General features: G+C 38.3%; 1 protein-coding gene across 4 annotated transcripts in view; it reads left to right on the top strand.

The window, feature by feature from the left end:
• Window positions 1-3125, top strand: part of NAB1 (NGFI-A binding protein 1) — a 46428-nt gene extending 43303 nt beyond the window's left edge. For all 4 annotated transcript variants that reach the window (XM_036254490.1, XM_036254491.1, XM_036254489.1 and 1 more), the window contains exon 8: window positions 589-3125. In XM_036254490.1, coding sequence (XP_036110383.1) covers window positions 589-677 — 89 coding nt within the window. In that variant the 3' untranslated portion in view covers window positions 678-3125. The remainder of the gene's footprint in view (window positions 1-588) is intronic.
• The last annotated feature ends 14937 nt before the right edge of the window (window positions 3126-18062 follow it).

The following is an 18062-nucleotide window of genomic DNA, read 5'->3' as shown; positions in this document are numbered from 1 at the left end:
TTCCTTATGAAAGTAGTGTTTCCATTTTTTTGTTCCTGTTTCTCTCACCTTGAGGTTTCTTGGCTAGAGAAACTTTTAAAAATAGTTCTATGTTTAAACACAGAAGAAATTTTTCTGTTTCATTTTTTTCATTGATAATAAATATTTTGGCTAGTAACTTTGTTGTATATGAGTGATTGTTTTTATTTTATATATTTTACTAATCACATTGGGCCAAGTATTAAGTGAAAGTCAATATGTTCTGTATGCTAGGTGCTTTATGTGTATTTCATGATTTAACTCTTACACCACCCTATAGAGAGAGTATCCCCAGTTTATAGATGAAGACACTAAGACTTAGAGAGATGTGTAATTGTCCAGGGATGGATACAGCTAGTAATTGACAGAGATAAAATTTAAATACAGAATCCAAGCTCTTAACCACAACCCTGTAAACAAAGTATTTATATGGAATTACAGAATTATGAATAATTGATACTGTTTGCTGTGGAGTTTGGGAGTTGTGTTTTATAAGTTTGTTTGAGGTTTTTTTTTGTGATCCACTGATTTCAAGTATCAATACACTTTGTGTTTCCCTTTTTAATGCAGAGAGCCTTGGGATTTTAAAAGACTACCCTCACTCAGCTTTTACTTTTGAAAAGAAAGTCATCAAAACAGAGCCTGAAGATTCAAGATAGCTGTGATTTTCCCACTGTTCTCTGGAAATGGCATCAGTTTTAAGGATAATGCTCCATCATAGAAATAAGCCTTAATAACCAGTGTTGCCTCATTCAGCTCAAACAGATTTCATAGCCAAAGCATAAGGACTAATACAGTAGTCTGTGGACACCAGGAAGAAAAAACAACAGCCACAGATGAAAAAAAATTGAAAGAATGTTGTAACAGAAATAATGATCCATTCACATTCCTGTGTAAGTCGTTTTATGTGGAAAGGCTTACAAATTAGTATTGTAAGCATTTATTTAAGAATGTACAATGTATTTGTGTAATTTATAGAAGTAAAATCTAGGTATTGAGACCTGTTTGGTCTAGTAGATATGATACAGTTTATTTTACTTGAAATTTCATTGTCTACTTTAAGTGTATTTAGCGTAAATATTATATGTCAGAGTTTAGAATCTTTACAGTCATAAAATAGAAAGTTTAAGTAATGTAGTTATTGGCAGGGTTGCAGTGACTTTGGAAAAATGGAATTTTGCAAGCAGTTTAAACCAAGGAAAATGTTGTGGATTTAATCATTGGTGAAACTGATTTTGTTTAATAGAAAATGTGTCATTTATAGTAATAAAGTGTCATTTTTGCTGGCTTATCAGGCACATGTACACAATTAATAAATACTGGAGTAAAGTTAAAAAGATGAGAAATACAATAGGAAATATTTCTTAACCTAGTTGCCCCAGGTTGCATTATATGATAGCTACCTTAGGATATAACAAAAATAGGGAGCTATTACTACTTGGACCGAGAACTTGAAACAAGTGGACTGATGTGTAAAGCCTTGACTTAAACATTGCAATTTCTGAATGTGTGAAATAGTAAGTAATAGTAAGTTAAGACATAGTAAGTTAACCCTAAATGTGATGAGGAGGGTGACTGCTAACAAAGGCTGTAATATAAAGTAAATACCGTTTTATATCCAGAAATTCTTCTCTACATACTGGAGTCAGAGAAACAAGATAGCTCTCCCTAAGGAATGTTTTCCCACTCAGACCTTCACAGCTGTGGACAGCACTACATCCACGTTTGCAGGCATATTTCTATAGCGGTTTAGTTGACACGTATTATTTATTTTATAATTTCATTCTTGTACACCTTTCAGATTTGTGAATGCAGTTTTTTCTTAAAATTCATTTTCACTTGATAGCATATTTTAATTCCCCCTATTTAGTTAATGGGCTGTGTGCATATATATGGGGGTATGCTTAAATGTTAATAATATACTTCCATACTTAACGAGAATTTCACATTGGACTCCATAGTAAAAAAACAAATACTACTATTACCAATTTTTTTTTCTGTTGGCTTAAGAAGAGAAGATATTTGACAGATTTACCTACTTCCTCCACATTAATCTAAACCCAGATATTGCTGAGAAGAGCATATTGAATTGGAATATGTGTTTTTTTTTATTTGTTTTGTTTTCAGCTCTGCTCTAGGTCATAAATGTGTAAAAAATACTAAGTCATAATCTGTTATACTCAAATTCATCAGCCAAATGTTAGATGAAATGTCTGTACTGTAGTTCTGATCACTGTTACATATATAATTGCTTTTTCATTTTGATTTGTAGAATAGCTTTATAGTAGAAACACCAGTAAACAACTTCTATACTATTAAAAGGCTCTTTCCCTTCCTAAATGTTTTCATTGTACCATAGTGTTTTGCCCACTGAAGAAGCTTTTTATGGACCTTGCAACTCCGTTGCTGGCTTGAGGTTGATTATTGTGGTTGTATTGTTCACTGTGTTTAGAAATAGTATGAGTATGATTTAAATAGATTATTCAGTTTTTAATATTAGCCATAGAACTGGTTAGTATCTCAGTAGTTTCATGAAACGTTTCCTGTATTCTAATCTACTTTGAGAAATTCTGTGGGTTTTTTAAAATTGTGTCTTACAAGTTCAAGTTTGTAGATTTTAATAAGCAACACTTTTAAAGATGCTGTAATCTTCCAACTAATATTTATGTCTTTCATGGCCCCACAAACTGCATCTTTAAATCCATAAATAAGTTTCCTTAAGTATCAGACTTTTCTGATCTTTCAAGCTTAGTGATAAGAAGGAAGCACAAGAAAAATTTCAGTAGAATACAGTTTTTATTTTGTAAACACTAATGTATTAAATTTGCTATACATTGAAGCAAATAATATATATTTTTATTTGAATTGTATATATGAATTGGATGTTATAACAGTTTGTTTTCTTCATTGTGTTAGAGGTATTTTCACTGAACAAGGTCAATTGGTTACCTCAGTATTACAACCAATCTAGTCCAAGGGACCATTTCTCCCTCAGTCCGTGTTGTATTTTATTATGTGAAGTCTGCGTTTCTGTGACTCTTAAAGCTGTTGGTGAGGTGGGACGAGTGCACTTGCTTCCTGTGGCAATAAAGATTTTGTGCCTCACACATTTATGTTTATAGAAGTTTCTGCATAGCACTTTCCACAGAAGGTGATATTAGGTACTCTGCCTTCCTCTCTGGGTACTTGGTCTGGGCTTGGGAATTGGGGGCCAGGGTCTTAGGTCTTAAGTCAGGACTGAATAGTATTGTCAGCTACCTTCATTTCTAGAAAGTAATTTGGCCAACTCAGTTGACTGGTCTATCAAAGTTTAGCTTGTTCTCATAAGTTTCAAGGACATTTAAAAAACTATACTATATCTAACCAACTAAGTATTTAATAAGTAGAAAGAACATTAGGATTTAACATTTATAATCTGTATTTAAAGTGTTACTGTGATTTGGCTTCAGTATTATGGGCTAATTATATGAAATTGAGCTAACCTGTGATAGAAAATTAGCAAAAAGCTTTGCAACCAAGTTTTAAATGATGAGTTTAGTAGATTAAGGAAGAGCTTCAATGTGTCCAGCACTGTGCTAGGTGCCTGATGTGGTGAGGGTGGAGGCCACAGAAGAAATACAAGACATGATCCTGGCTCTGTGGGAACTCAATACCTGGTTGAATTATAACTAAAACCACTCAGATAAAAATACAAATTTTAGTGTGTTACAGACTTGGGATGAATAAGGAGCTGACATGTAAGTGCATTTGATGTTTCTAGGCACTTTACAGGTGAAAGAAAGCACATTTAGTGAGTGATCTCAGGGAAGATCAGCCAGGACTGACATAGTTAACAGAAAGCTGTAGGGTAAGATATAAAGCCACAGTAGTAGCACATTTCACTGAGGCCACTTTTTAGAATCATTACCGTTTTATTTTGAAGCTGAATGCCACTTAGATCTTCTTACCAGGATAATAATTCTTTTGACAGTCCCACTGAACCTGTCAAAAGATAGGAGGAAAAAAATGGTCTTTTTCCTGTCTTTAATTAGTAAAACCACATGGGTAAAAGCTTTAGAATTTGGTGATTACAAGGCTACAAGCACCTAGTGTACCTTTACAATTATAGCTGATGGTATTTAAGACTTAAAACCTAAGTAAGCATTCACGGAATTTCCTAACATATGATTTGCTAGTTGGCCACTCAAATGTTGAAGCATTATTGACACAATACCCATTTTGCTTATGACTATTCAATACTGCACTGAGTCTTCAGAAGAAAATGAACCAAGATATTAACCTAATGAAACTAGGAGGTCTACCTTTTATGAGAAATGAATTCAATTGGTAAATAGCTGAAGTTAGAATTGAACAAATGTTCTGTGTTTGTAATAGCTTGAAGCATGTGACCAAATATGGTAGCTGCTGTTTAATTAAAAACCACCTAATAGTCCAGCTGTATGCATGGGTGGTGTTTCAGGGAATCCAAGTTTATTTATTTCTTATTATCTTTGGGTGTCTTCATAAATGAAATTCTCAAGAGGGCCTACAAAGTTAAAACAATGACCCAATGCCCAGAAATTTCTTTTTATTGTAAATATGCTTAATCTCAAAAACGTTGCTATTGTTAACTATAGGACCCTGTAGGATGATTTTTAATTCTTTTTTTTTTTTTTTTTTTTTTTTGAGTATGCAACAGTTATAGCTTTAAAACCTTTTCTGGCATCTTTCTACTGATTTCTAATATGGAAATTTTTACGAACAACAAAAACCTCAAAGAGGTTTTGGTTTTTATATCCTCACCCGAGGATATTTTTCCATTTATCTTCAAATAGAGTGGGAGGGAGAGAGAGACACATCTGTTGGTTGCCTCCTACACGACCCTGACCAGGGCCGGAGACCAAACTGCAATCAAGGTGCATGCTGTTGGCCGGAATCGAACACGAGACTCTGGTCTGCAGGCCAACACTCTAACCGCTGAGCAAAACTGGCCAGGGCATCTCAAAGGTGTTTTCATTTTTTTGTTAAAAAAAAAAATAAGTCAGAAATTTATTAAGTTCAATTATGAATCTGTAAGTTTAGCAGATTATATAAACCACTTTTACAGGAACTATGAACAATGATTTGTTCCATTTACAAAATTGGTTAAGTTCTTTATTTCATATTCTTCCTGTGTTTTAAGGGCCACAAAACTTTTAGTTATTAAAACCATATCCTATTGAATTCTGGGTCTCCAGGTTGTGTCTATTTTGTCACAATATCCAAGGTTATTCTTTTGAAAGCCATAAATAACTACTTTCAAGGTATCACCAATAATTCTAAAGATCTAGTCTTTACCAGTTTATCTTCAATTAAAGGAAATTTTATGACATTTTCATAGCAATTGAATAAAACTCTCAAACAAGCAACATTGGAAATGAATCACATAAAGTACTAATCTTAGTTTTATTTCAACATTCATATGAAATGTTTAGTTATCCTTTTTTTATTGCCTGATTCAAAACACTTGAGTGAGAAAGTGTCTGTTAAATTTTTTTATTATACAATTGCTGTCTATGAGTTTTTCAATGTTATGTCTCAAAAGAATTGACTTGACAGTCTCAGAGAAATAGAGTTAATTGAATGCCACCTTCAAGCAGTGTCTCAAAAGGCAGATTAGGGTCCATATCACACTGCTTCAAGATGGTGCCACACAAATGTTAAAATCAACCCAAGAATTTTTCTCAACGAATTTTGTGAATTTCCTGGTAGTCCAAACAATTTGGTAATCAACCCAGGCTAGTTTTGCTGTGGGTGAGCACCAGTGATGGTGTACGTTAGATTGTGCTTCATATTTATACATTCTGAAACTTTGTGAGTCATCTTTGCATTAAAAGTTTGCACCTCATAAATTTATGTTGAAGTACCATGTTCAACACCCACACACAACCCTAAGCAGTAAGGCCCTTCTCTTGTAACTGTCATAGACACCCTCTGCTGACAGGTCACTTAGGCTCAGGTTTGTAGGAAGCTATTTAAGCAGTACATACGTAGGTGGAATCTTACCGGTAACTGGCTCAGCAGAGGCATTTTATAATTTTCTGAGACTACCTACCATCCTCATCTGTGAACTGTTAAACCAGCATCTGTGGTCTAGCCCCATACCCTGCTATTTATTATCCTTCCCAGAAGACAAACTGATTTGTTTAGCACCATATTCTCATACTGGAGGCCCTCCAGATCTCATCATTTTAGTTGTTTTCAAAAAAGTACAGTTGACCCTTAACATGGGTTAGACCTATGTGGGTCCACTTATACACAGATTTATTTTTTCAACAAAGACTGTTAATGTATTTTCTTAAGAGTTTCTTTTCTCTAGCTTACTTTATTGTAAAAATGCAGTATATAATGCATGTAACAAAATATGTGTTAATCGGCTGTTTATGTTATCAATAAGGCTTCCAGTCAAAGGTAGGCTATTAGTAGTTACGTTCTTGAGGAGTCAAAAGTTATATGTGGATTTTGACTACAGAGGTCAGCACTCCTAATCCCCATGTTGTTCAAGGGCCAACTGTATACTCTTTCTACCCTCAGGTCCCTGGCAACATAATGTAGGGATGTTTTCCATCAACAGTTAAAATGGACTAGAACATCCTTTTCCTTTGAATTCAGACAGTTTTTCTATCAGAAAGAACATGCCCATATATTGATTGAGTGAATTTCTTTTGTGTGGGTTTCAAATTAGACCACATCTTTCTGATTTTTATTGATGAGAAGACAAGACAGCTCATATAGTGGATAGATATAGCCAGGTACTTAAATCTGGGTACTTAAAAGGCAATATACACTTTTTTAAAAATTAGCATTTCAAAGTGAAATAATTATAAGGTTACCTAATTTTATTTAAAGAAGAAGAAGAAAAAATATATATTTAAAAGTGAGGAGAGATAAGATCTCACTTCCAAAGGCTTAAAGTGATAGTTTATGGAAGTTTAACAGGAGAAATAAGTCACTTTTTTCTATGCTCCCTTGTTCTATTGAACAAGAACTTGTCCTTGGTAAAGCAAATAGTCTCAAATTGAGGTTTATACTCTTAATCTAGTAGTAATTGTAGCAGTGCTATATATCCAACCTACCATTTCCTAGCACTAGGCCAACTGCTGTACATTTAAACTTCTCTGCAACTCTAGGTAATTATTATCACCCCCATTTTGCAGAACAGAAAGCAGAGGTATCGAGTTGAATTAGTTATTACACCACTAGTAAGTAGTAATGGGCCAGTCCACTCATTTGATGCCAAAGTCCATTTGCACCCTATCCTGTCAAATTTCCTTTCAACCGAGTTCACTGTGAACATTTTACACTCTTTAACACAGTAAACACTTTAAAATGCAGATAAAGCATAACCATACTCACATATAGAAACAACTAGGCTACATATGAATATTGATCGGCCGGTTAGTTGTTAGTGGTATCTAGATTTCAGCAGAAGCTTCCTAAAAGAAGTAACTATCAAGCCATTTTAAAGGCCGGCATTTAAGCAGAGAAGTGAAAGGCTGTTGTGCTGCTTTGGGACTAGCACATATGAGAAGCCCAGGTAAGAGAACAGAGAAGTCACATTTAATGGACTAGAACACAGTTTTCAAATAAATTAATTAGAGATGACACATCCAGAAAAGAGAATGCCCACTAAATGAACTCTTTCGAAACTCATACCGAGGTCTTATTTGGGAAGCAAGTAGAAGCTTTTGAGGAGGGAGGGTGAAACAGTCCAAAAATGTTTGGAACATAAGGACAAAGTAATACAAATTGAATCCTTTGATATAAGTTGTTCCAAGCAGCTCCCAAAGAGCTTGATACTGGCTCTGACATGAAGTGACTGGGATGTTGCAGTGTCCAGCCTTCAGGTGGTCAAACTGAACTTGAGCTGAGAATAAGGACCAAATAGAACAAGAATAAAGGCTATCCAATCTTTCATTAATTAGGCAAACATTTGTTAAGCCGCCTGCTGCCTGGGTGATATGGCTCACTGGTTGAGCATTGACCCCCATGTACCAAGAGGTTGCTGGTTAGATTCCCGGTCAGGTCACATGCCCAGGTTGTGGGCCCAATCTCTAGTGAGGGGTGTGCAGGAGGCGGCCAATCGATGTTCTCTCTCATCGATGTTTCTCTCTTTCTCTTTCCCTTCCTCTCTAAAATCAATAAAGGAAAAATATATTTTTTAAAAAGCCACCTGCTTAAAAATATTCAGGCACAATGTTTGGAACTGGAGATACAAAGATAGCATCCCTGTCCTTGAGGGACACTCACTGTCTAACAGAGAAAAACGGCAATTGTTGCTGATGATGAAGTGGCAGGAGTTGAGGATAGGTTAAAGTAAGTGTCTGGCTCGTGAGAAAGGAACATATTGACCAATCAGATCAAAATTATCCATGCTTGTAACCCTTGGGAGAAGGAGGGAATACTAGCACCATTTTCCAAAAGAGAACTTAGAAAGGGAAGAGAGTTGGGTATTCAATAGTACTTTGTTTTAGACAGATTCAGTATCATGCCCTGGTCAGTTTGGCTCAGCGGTTAGAGCATCGGCCTGAGGTCCAGAGAGACCCGGGTTCGGTTCCCACTAAGGGCACATACTTCGGTTGCAGTTTGTTCCCAGCCCTGGTTGGGTTGTGCGGGTGGCAGCCACTCGATGTGTCCCTTTCACATCGATGTTTCTCTCTCTCTTCCTCTCTCTCCCTCCCACTCTATCTGTATTTAAAAAAATGGAAAAATGTCCTCGGGTGAGGATAAAAAAAAAAAGAGGAATGATCAACTGTGCCCACCACCCAGACCTATTGTCTGCCTTCCCTCAAGGGTGTATACCAGGAGAAGGATCTTTGCAGGCCATCCTGGAGGCTGCCTTCCACAGTGAGTGGGGACAAGAGCTCTGTCTGACATGTTGAGCTTGAGAGGCCTTCAGTTTATCTTAGTGGAGCTATGTAGGATTTACCCGGAAACCAAAGTCTGGAGATCGGGAAAGCCTGGAGCTCAGGTCAAGACTGGCATCACAGATTAGGGAGTTAGTGGTGTCTTATAAATTGTAGTTGAAGCCATGGGAGTGAATGAGAATGGTTAAAAATAGAAGGTAAAGATAGCCTTCTGGGAAATACGAACTCATATGGAGCAGGAGAAATGCCAAGAACCAAAGATACTAAGAAAGGGCAGTTAGATGAGAGAGGGGGGGGAGAGAGAGAGATCCTGAAGCCATGGAGTAGAGGTCATCAGTAATGTCAGGTTAAATGGGTCCAGTAGGATGGGAACAGGCCATTGGACTATGATTACATACTAAGAAGGTCATCGTTAATCTTTAAGACAGTGCTACCAAACACGTTAATTGGGAAGAATAATTAATATGCTTTTTAAATGCAGTTTGCTAAAGTAAAACACAACACACCAATAAAAGTAAAGAGTATGAAAATTAGTAATGGATCTGATATGAGGCATCTCTCATTCAAATCAAAGCATTGCCTGTTGATAAATACTACATCCCTTGTTCACCATAGAAGTTTAGACAGATTTACTTTGAGCTCTTTGACATATCCAAGCTCACTATGGAAGCCAGAATTCAATGCATCTAGAACCCTTAAGCTCCTCAGTCCAGTTCCTGTCACAGTCTGTATCTCGAAAGGCTAAAGCAGAATCTTATAACAAACTTTGCAGCAGAGCAGATCTGTGTAAAAGAAAACATTTGTGGGTTTTTTTCCTTTGTTTTTCTGTACATTTCAGTAAAATGTATAGAAAATACTGCAAAATACTAATGATTTTTTAATTAATTAATTAATTAATTTTTGTTACAGATGTTTCTCCTTTTTCCCCCCCTGATCCCCCCCCCCGCCCTGTCCCCAGCTTTGTTGTCCATGTCCATTGTTCATGCACACATGCATATAAGTTCTGTGGTTTATCTCTCCCACCACCCCCTCTTCTGAAGATTGTCAGTTTGTACCCCACTTCCACATCCCTGAGACTACCCCATTCCTCAGACTGTTATGTTCATTATATTCCACAAATAAGTGAGATTATACGATACTTGTTTTTCTCCATTTTTGACCCATGATGGCCAGTCACCATCATAAACATCTGGCTGTATATAATAACCTGGTTTTCTTTGATTTAAAACAGTACATTTAATTGATTGTTGTTAATTTACAGTTTCTATGGCTTCAAAGATAGGTAGCAAAAAATTTTTAAAAAGAGAACTCATGGACATGAACAACAGTGTGGTGATTTCAGGGGGAGAGGGGGATGAAGGTGGAAGAGGGCATAGAGGGGATAAATGGTGATGAAAAAAATTAAGTGAAATAAAAATAAAGAATGAAGAGAATGTTTAGAAGAAAACAATAACAATTTACCAACAAATATATTTTTTTTAAGATTTGAAATATATTTTAACCTCTGAAAGGTACCGGTTTTCTTCATGCTATGTTAAAGGCAACTTTGAGGTATGATTAGAACACTCTAGTAGCTGAGTTCAGCCTAAACATATTCTCCCTAATCTCACAGAAATGATGAATTTTGATGACTTTAATTCAGTGGAAGTAAATTTGATACATCTGTTCTTTGCTTCTGCCACCAAAAGGAGTGAATGTATACCCTAAAAGGAATATGTACCCTGGCAGTTTGGGAAGATAGGACCTACCCAAACTCATGGAACATAGAAATTGGGAGTAAAGAACGATAAAAATTAAAATGCTAGTAGCCTACAATTCTTGAGCTAAAGTACGAGGTGATTAACTTTTATAAAAACCTCAGAGTTAAGGAAATTAGTCTAATTAGCCTCATTCTTTATAATTTGCTCTTTTTTAACTTAATAAAAGTAGTTTTTAAAATTCACTTCATTCTCTCAAAATCTCTCACAAGATGTCCATTTTATGTTTGTTTGTCTGCAGATGGGTGTGCCAGAATTCTAATGAGGTAAATGTTACCACATGGGCTGTGATACACACAGATGGAAGAATCTACGGAACTATTCTACTGAAAGAGTGTAGAATATTGAGATCACCTGAGTCCTAAGATGAACTCAGGCCCAAATGTAGTGACTTGTCACAGCCAACAAGTGACAGAGCCAGGGCAAGACCCCAGGTTCCTCTCTCCTTAGTTCAGTGTTCTTTCCCCTACACCTCCCCACCTCAACACTAGGTGAGATTTTTATTACTTCCCCTCAAAAAACAATCAGTGGTTAGAGAAAATTCAGGAAACTTGAATTTGAGTCCTGGTTTATCTACCATTTATTTGACTGCCACCAACAAGTCACTTGGTATCTCCATATCGTTAGCTGCATGTCCTTATCCAGAGAAGTACACTTTGGTAGTTCAAAGCTACATGCTCTAGATCAAAGGACTAGAGGTCAAGAAGCCCCTGTTTTATACTGGATTTTATCTTCAAGTGATGAGACTTTTAAGCAAGACTTTCAGTTTTCTCATTTGTAAGATATGAATCATGAAATGATCACCGAATCCCAGGATCCTGGTGGGATTATGGCATATAAAGGACATAAAGTTGCTCTAAAATAGTCACAGCCCTTTGTGAGGTACAGATACTGCCTTACCAGATTCCATGAGTATCCCCAAGAATCATGAGGCTATTCTTTTTTTTTTTTCTTTTCTCTTTTTTTTTTTATCCTCACCCGAGGACATTTTTCCATTTTTTGTTCAGATAGAGCAGGAGGGAGAGAGAGAGAGAGAGAAACATCGATGTGAAGGGACACATTGAGTGGCTGCCACCCGCACGACCAACCAGGGCCGGAGACAAACTGCAACCGAGGTACGTGCCCTTAGCGGGAACCGAACCCGGGTCTCTCTGTACCGCAGGCCGACGCTCCAACCGCTGAGCCAAACTGGCCAGGGCTCATGAGGCTATTCTTATAATATTTGAGTTATAGCTAATAGTTGCTGAAAAAAAAAATTATTGGAGTCTGCAATTTTATTTATTTGTTACGATCCTACTTAAGAAATGAAGGGGCTTTTATTTGAGCACGCAGGAGGTGCTGTCCTGCAGCAAAATGACAGTGCACGAGGTTCAGGACACCTGGATTCTGGTCCTTGGCACTGCCATTGTTTTACGTGTGACTTACCAAGTCACCTCTTTGCTGTGCCTTAATTTCCTCATATGTACAAAGTGGCTGGGCTTTCACTAGTTGTTAACTTCTTGTGTCATGTGCCCTTTGGACAATCTGATGAAGTGTATTGATCCTCTCCTCATAATACACACAGGCTTCAACTTCTGCATAAGCATCAGTGGACTCACAGCCTCACCCAATATATAATGGACTCCAGGTTAAGAAGCCCTAACCACGTCCATCTCTTCTAGCTTTAATGATCTAGAAAAACTACAATCAAGCTGTCTAGATCTATTTTGGACAAAGACAGCACTCTATTTTCAGTTAGCTTTTTAATTCCTTAGCATTCAGCATGAACCCTACAGATGGCAGGAACTTTCCAGCACAAGGTCACCCCACAAATAGTTGAAATTTGTGAGAAAAAGGATCTGATGACATCAATATTATTTAAAATAAGAACTCCTGGATCTATCATCCATATCTTAAGAATAGATAACTTTTAGCTCTAACATCTAGACCTACAACTAAAATATAATGACACTTTGTAAAAAAGTTCTTAAATTTTTGTTCATATTGCAAAGCAAATTTGAGAAATTGATACACCTTTCTCTGCTTGAAAAGGGGAGAAATAAATTTGGATTTTTTTTTTTTTTTTTTTTTAGGTGTCTTGAGAATCAGGTGAATGGGTGACAAACTGTATATTCTGTCAATTGTATAATGATTGATTCCTACAGTGAGCTCTTGGTTGACTGGAATAGAGCCCATTCAAGTCAGTTTAAGCATACAGAGAGGTTTTTTGGAAGAATACAAGAGTATCTCAAGGAAGCCAAGGCAGAATTAGCATAGCCAGAGGAAGAACTGAAGCCTAAGAAGCTGGGAATTCAGAAGCAAAGGCTCTGCTTTCCAGCTCTCTGAGGAGAGAGGCTGAAGGCTTCCCCTCTCCTGCGCATGTCTGCTCTACTCTCCGACCAGTTGTGTCTGCTTCAGGACGTTCATGGCTGCCTGGCTTAGCCTGTCAAGACTTTCTGTCCAGATCCAACTAAGACTGACAGGAATTTCCAAAAGCCCAATTCCAAATTCCCTACAGGGAGAATTTGATTGTTCCAGCCTAAGGCAGGAATTTGTTCTGATGAGCTGTGAGAAGTTGGGTCATATTACTACTTACTTAGTACGAGCCATAGAAGCAAAATTCCCAAGAAGGCCTCTTGCAGAGTTTCCCTAAAAATATAGTGTTGGGGGGTGTGGGGTGGGGAGAGGTTGAGTTGAAAATAATAAGGAAAGAAAGTTACTTTCATCCCTACTAGGTAATAGACTTCAAATCAAGGCCAGAGAATCAGCATCAGGGGCATCTGGTGACAGGATGGAGTACTGATACCTGCTCCCAAGGTCCCATCTCTTCCTGCCACTCCTCAGTGCTCTCAGAAAGCCTTCATCTGGAGATGTCCCGAGCCCAGCCGCTACCAGTTAGCACGGGGAGCTGGTCTATTACCTTGTTCATGTCTCTTTGCAGACGGGTACAACATTTAAGGTTTTATGTTGCAACGTAGAGTTGCAATAAATAACACAGACTTTCATAACAAATGTTATAGGGCCATTTAAACACCTATTATAATGTTAATCTCTGTAGTGTTTTGTTTTTTTTTAAGACGAGAAAATGTAGATTAGCTTTGAAACTATAAAACTGTATTAATTAGCACTGTTTTGATTGCTAAATATATCAGTTCACTTGAGCTAGCTTAAGAAAAATTAAAAAATTTATTTTAAAAGTACAGTGATATATAAGGATATGAGGATAAAAGGGAAGCTCTAGTTTGGCAGAAACTGGGGATCTAAGAAGTATCAGGAACACAGTCCTCTCTCCGTTGTCTTCTCTGCTTCTCTTTGTGGGTACACGTCACTACTATCCCTGCCAACAGCTTTACCTGCAGTCACACTGCCGGCAACAGTGAGTTTCCCACTTAATGAGGGCCTTTCTTGAAATATGAATGTGTGTGGTGGTGGTGGTGGTGGGGGAGGTGCGGGTGCTGTTTTGTGCTTCCTTCTGCTCCCCCAGAGCCATCCATGTCGACTAAAAGAGAATTCGGAAGGTTTCAGCTGATATGCAAACATAAAGAAACAGTCAATGCGTGCTTTTTTCTTGGATTTAGAAAATGGCTCTTTCTGTAAGAGCTTATCAGAAACAATTGTTTTGGGAGCCACAGCTTTTGTCGATGTTTCAGGAGAACTTGACCTTTTTTATTTTTAGAGATATTTAAGGTTCAGAGCAAAATTGAGGGGAAGGTATAGAGATTCCCTATGTTTTCATTGCCTCCACATATGCATAGAAGCCAAAGCTTTTTTTTTTTTTTTTAAATTTGTTTTTCTTTATTGATTTTAGAGAGAGGAAGGGAAGGGGAAAGAGAGAGAGAAACATCAATGAGAGAGAACATTGATTGGCCACCTCCTGCATGCCCCCCACTGGGGATCTGGCCCACAACCTGGGCATGTGCCCTGACCTCTTGGTGCATGGGTCGATGCTCAACCACTGAGCCACACCAGCCGGGCACAGCCAAACCTTTCGATTTGAGTAAGGTAGGTTTTGTTGAGAGAAAAAAAAAAGATCATGAAAATTAAAGAGAGAGGCCTTGAAGGAAGTGGGGTATAGAATTTTTGTCCTAACAGGAATACATTGAAAAGAGGCTGGAAGAAGACCCTGACTGTAACTACCCCCTCCTCAGGGAGAAGGGAGGTGAGGCCAGTGGAGGCTGGGATAAGGGACCAGGACCTTGGAGGAGCCATGTGGATTGAGGCAGAGTTGTCCTAGGGAGACTGTGAGTACCTTTCCCACCAGGGCTGGGGGCCACATGGGGAGCCCAGCCAGGCCTGTAGACTATGAGTCACCGTTGGAGTGAGCCCACACTTGCCCTGGTTGTTTGTGCCAAGGAGCCACAGTCAGCTGGACTTTGTTTCTTTGCTGCCTGCAGACGTCCTTCCACTAACAACAGCTAGCATATCGCATCACCTTGGCTTGTCCAGCAGAAGGGGTCCTCCTAGACTCAGAAATTTGAAGATTCCTGTCTTACCTGCCCCATATGGATAATAGACTTTTTCACCAGAGCAGACATTCCTAAGTCTTCCACCACTGAGGGTGGGCCCTGACCCCAGAGCAGGGTAGTGGCGGTGGGCAAAGGATACTGTTGCTTTTGTACTTGGATACTACTGAACAGTAGGGAACTTGACCTTGTCACAGGGTCTAGCTACATAGATCCTAATTACAATTACAATTCCACATACCCAAGGAGGGGACTGTGATTGGCTTAGCCTGGGTCAGGCGTCCATTCTAGTTCAACCAACTGTGGAAAGGAGGGTGCAGTTCATCCACTTAGGTGTGGGTAATGTTGTGAACTGGGCAGACACCCCAAAGTGCTTTCATATGTACTCTGTACACAGTCATAATACATAGTATCAGATCATGTCATATCTTAACTTTCAGTCTTATACATCTAATCTTTTATGAACTATTATGTAACCTTGGACACAATATTTCTGTGTCCCAGTTTTTTCACTTAAACTATAAAGATACTTGTAAAAGTATCTCTAAGGTTTCTTACAACTCTTTAAGATTCTATGATTCTTTTTATCTTACCATTGCTCTGGATGGCTATAGACTGATCATTCAGACAGCTGGTATTGAAAAATCAAATTCTGTGCTAAAATAACCAATACTTTCTATACATGCACACACACCCCACACCTCCTCACTCCCCACACAGCACATCACCACCCATGCCGCCCACCGCACTGCCCCACATATATTTATATGCCGGAGGTTGCCTGTTTCCGTTTTTCAGGATTATAGTCCATGTCTTGAAACTATGAGGACATCTTGAAGGATGGATGGCCTGAGGTGGAGGAAAGAAAAAGCTGGACAGTCAGAGTGAAGTCTCTCCTCCAAATCCCTTAGACTGGTTTAGGGTTCTCTGTGTGGTGAGGGGATGGAGGCTGGAGCTCAGCAAGTTAGAGATTTTGTGAGACTCTGAGTGCAGGCACAGTGCTTCAGCAGCCCAGATGACAAGTGTGGTGGGGAGCATGGTGGTGACACCCCAAGGACTAGTAGCTATGAGAGCAGACCCTTCATCTTGGGCAAGGACTCTGGACCATAGGCTGGTGGCCACAGTGAACATTTGCCAAACAGCCTTGTGAGAAACAAATGTGGTGAAGCTGGAGTTGGAGTAAAAGAAGTAGAAGAAAGAAATCCAGGTGCACGCCAGGCAGTGCTCGGGCAGTGTGGGAACACATTTGAGAGCCACTTTGCACCCTGGCCGGTTTGGCTCAGCGGTTAGAGCGTCGGCCTGCGGTCCAGAGAGACCCGGGTTTGATCCCCGCTAAGGGCACGTACCTCGGTTGCAGTTTGCCCACTCTATCTGAACAAAATATCAAAACAAACCAAAAAAAAAGAGAGCCACTTTGCCTGAGAGCCAATGCCCTACATTGACTCAAATACAGGCTAACGACTGTTGGCCTGGTCTCCAGATGCTATGAGGTAAACTGTGTTCCCCTTAAAATCCACATGTTGAAGTTTTAACCTCCCAATATTTCAGAATGTAACAGTATTTGAAAATAGGGTCTTTAAAGAGGTATTTAAATTAAAATGAAGTATGGGTGGGCCCTAATTCAATATGACTGCTGTCCTTATAAGGAAAGAAAATTTAGACACAAACATGTGCAGAAGGAGACAATGTGAAGACTCAGGGAAAAGATGCCCATCTACAAGACTCGGGGAGAGACCTGGGATCCTTTCCTCATAGACCTCAGAAGGAACCAACCCTGCTGACACTTAGGTCTTGGACTTCTAGCCTTTAGAATTCTGAGAAAATAAATTTGTTGTTTAAGTCACCAAGTCTGTGGTACTTTTTTACACCAGCCCTGGAAAACTAATAACCAGGATATTGTTTTCCAAAGGAAATTTCTTGATCTCTACATTTTATGTATTTCCTAATATCACAGACTAAAACATTCATGGAATTATGACTGTGACTTCTTAGGAACAAGGAGAAGACATCAGTATTAAGCACTTAACTACAGAACAGAAAAGAAAATTGTACTTTCAGCCCAGCTAGTGACTGATGGCCTCACAGTAGTGAAATTGTACATTTTCAAGTGATTTCATAACAACATTCTCTGAAACAAACCAACTGTTTAGTCACTGAATCCTACAGTATTTCCCACATAAGGAATTATTTTAAACTCAGAGCTGGTTTAAAAGGTAACTAGCTTGTTAATTGTCTTAGGACACCAATCCTTAAGAATTCAAGTGTTCACATTGGAATAAACTGGGAATATCTTGCTGGTTAATTAACTCTTTGTAAAATAGACTAAGTGTAAGTTGTTTTGCTCCTTTGGTGTTCTTGAGCAGAAATACCAAATAATCTCTGGTGAATATCTTACAACATACAAATGCATGTGCACACTGCAGTTCTAAGTTGGATATCAACCATGAGATCAACTGATAGTCTCCTGAAGTCTCAACCAACCAGCTAAAATTGACACCAAATATGGCAAGACATGGTGCTGTTTATTGGAATCAAATGATTTGCTAAGTTTTGAGTCATTAATAGGACTCCTAAGAAGTTTCCTACTTCAAAACAAACAAACGAAAAACTGCAAGAGGAAACTAAAGAGAAAGAGGAGGGACAAAAAATACTATAACAAAGTGGGATCTTTTGGCCAAATTGACTTGGGCTACAAGAGTAAATATCTAAATGAATATATCTTTCTATTGTTTCTATAAAGGTTTCTTGTGAAAATACATTTCATTTTCTGATTGTTATGTGAAAAAGTCAAATAGAATGGTGTTGGAGATCTGCTAGATCACATAACTACTTTTAAGATTCTAAAACCAAAAGCCAATTGAAATAAGAACGGTGTTTTTTTCCCAAATGAAGCAAATCCCAATAAGTTCAGTAAATAAAATTTGACTGATACTATTGACAGGAATGATGGAAAAACTGTG

The sequence above is a fragment of the Molossus molossus genome, unplaced genomic scaffold (assembly GCF_014108415.1).
Source record: "Molossus molossus isolate mMolMol1 unplaced genomic scaffold, mMolMol1.p scaffold_m16_p_11, whole genome shotgun sequence".
Lineage (NCBI taxonomy): Eukaryota > Metazoa > Chordata > Mammalia > Chiroptera > Molossidae > Molossus > Molossus molossus.
Note: the sequence above shows the minus strand (reverse complement) of the source record. Positions and strands in the feature narration are given on the sequence as shown.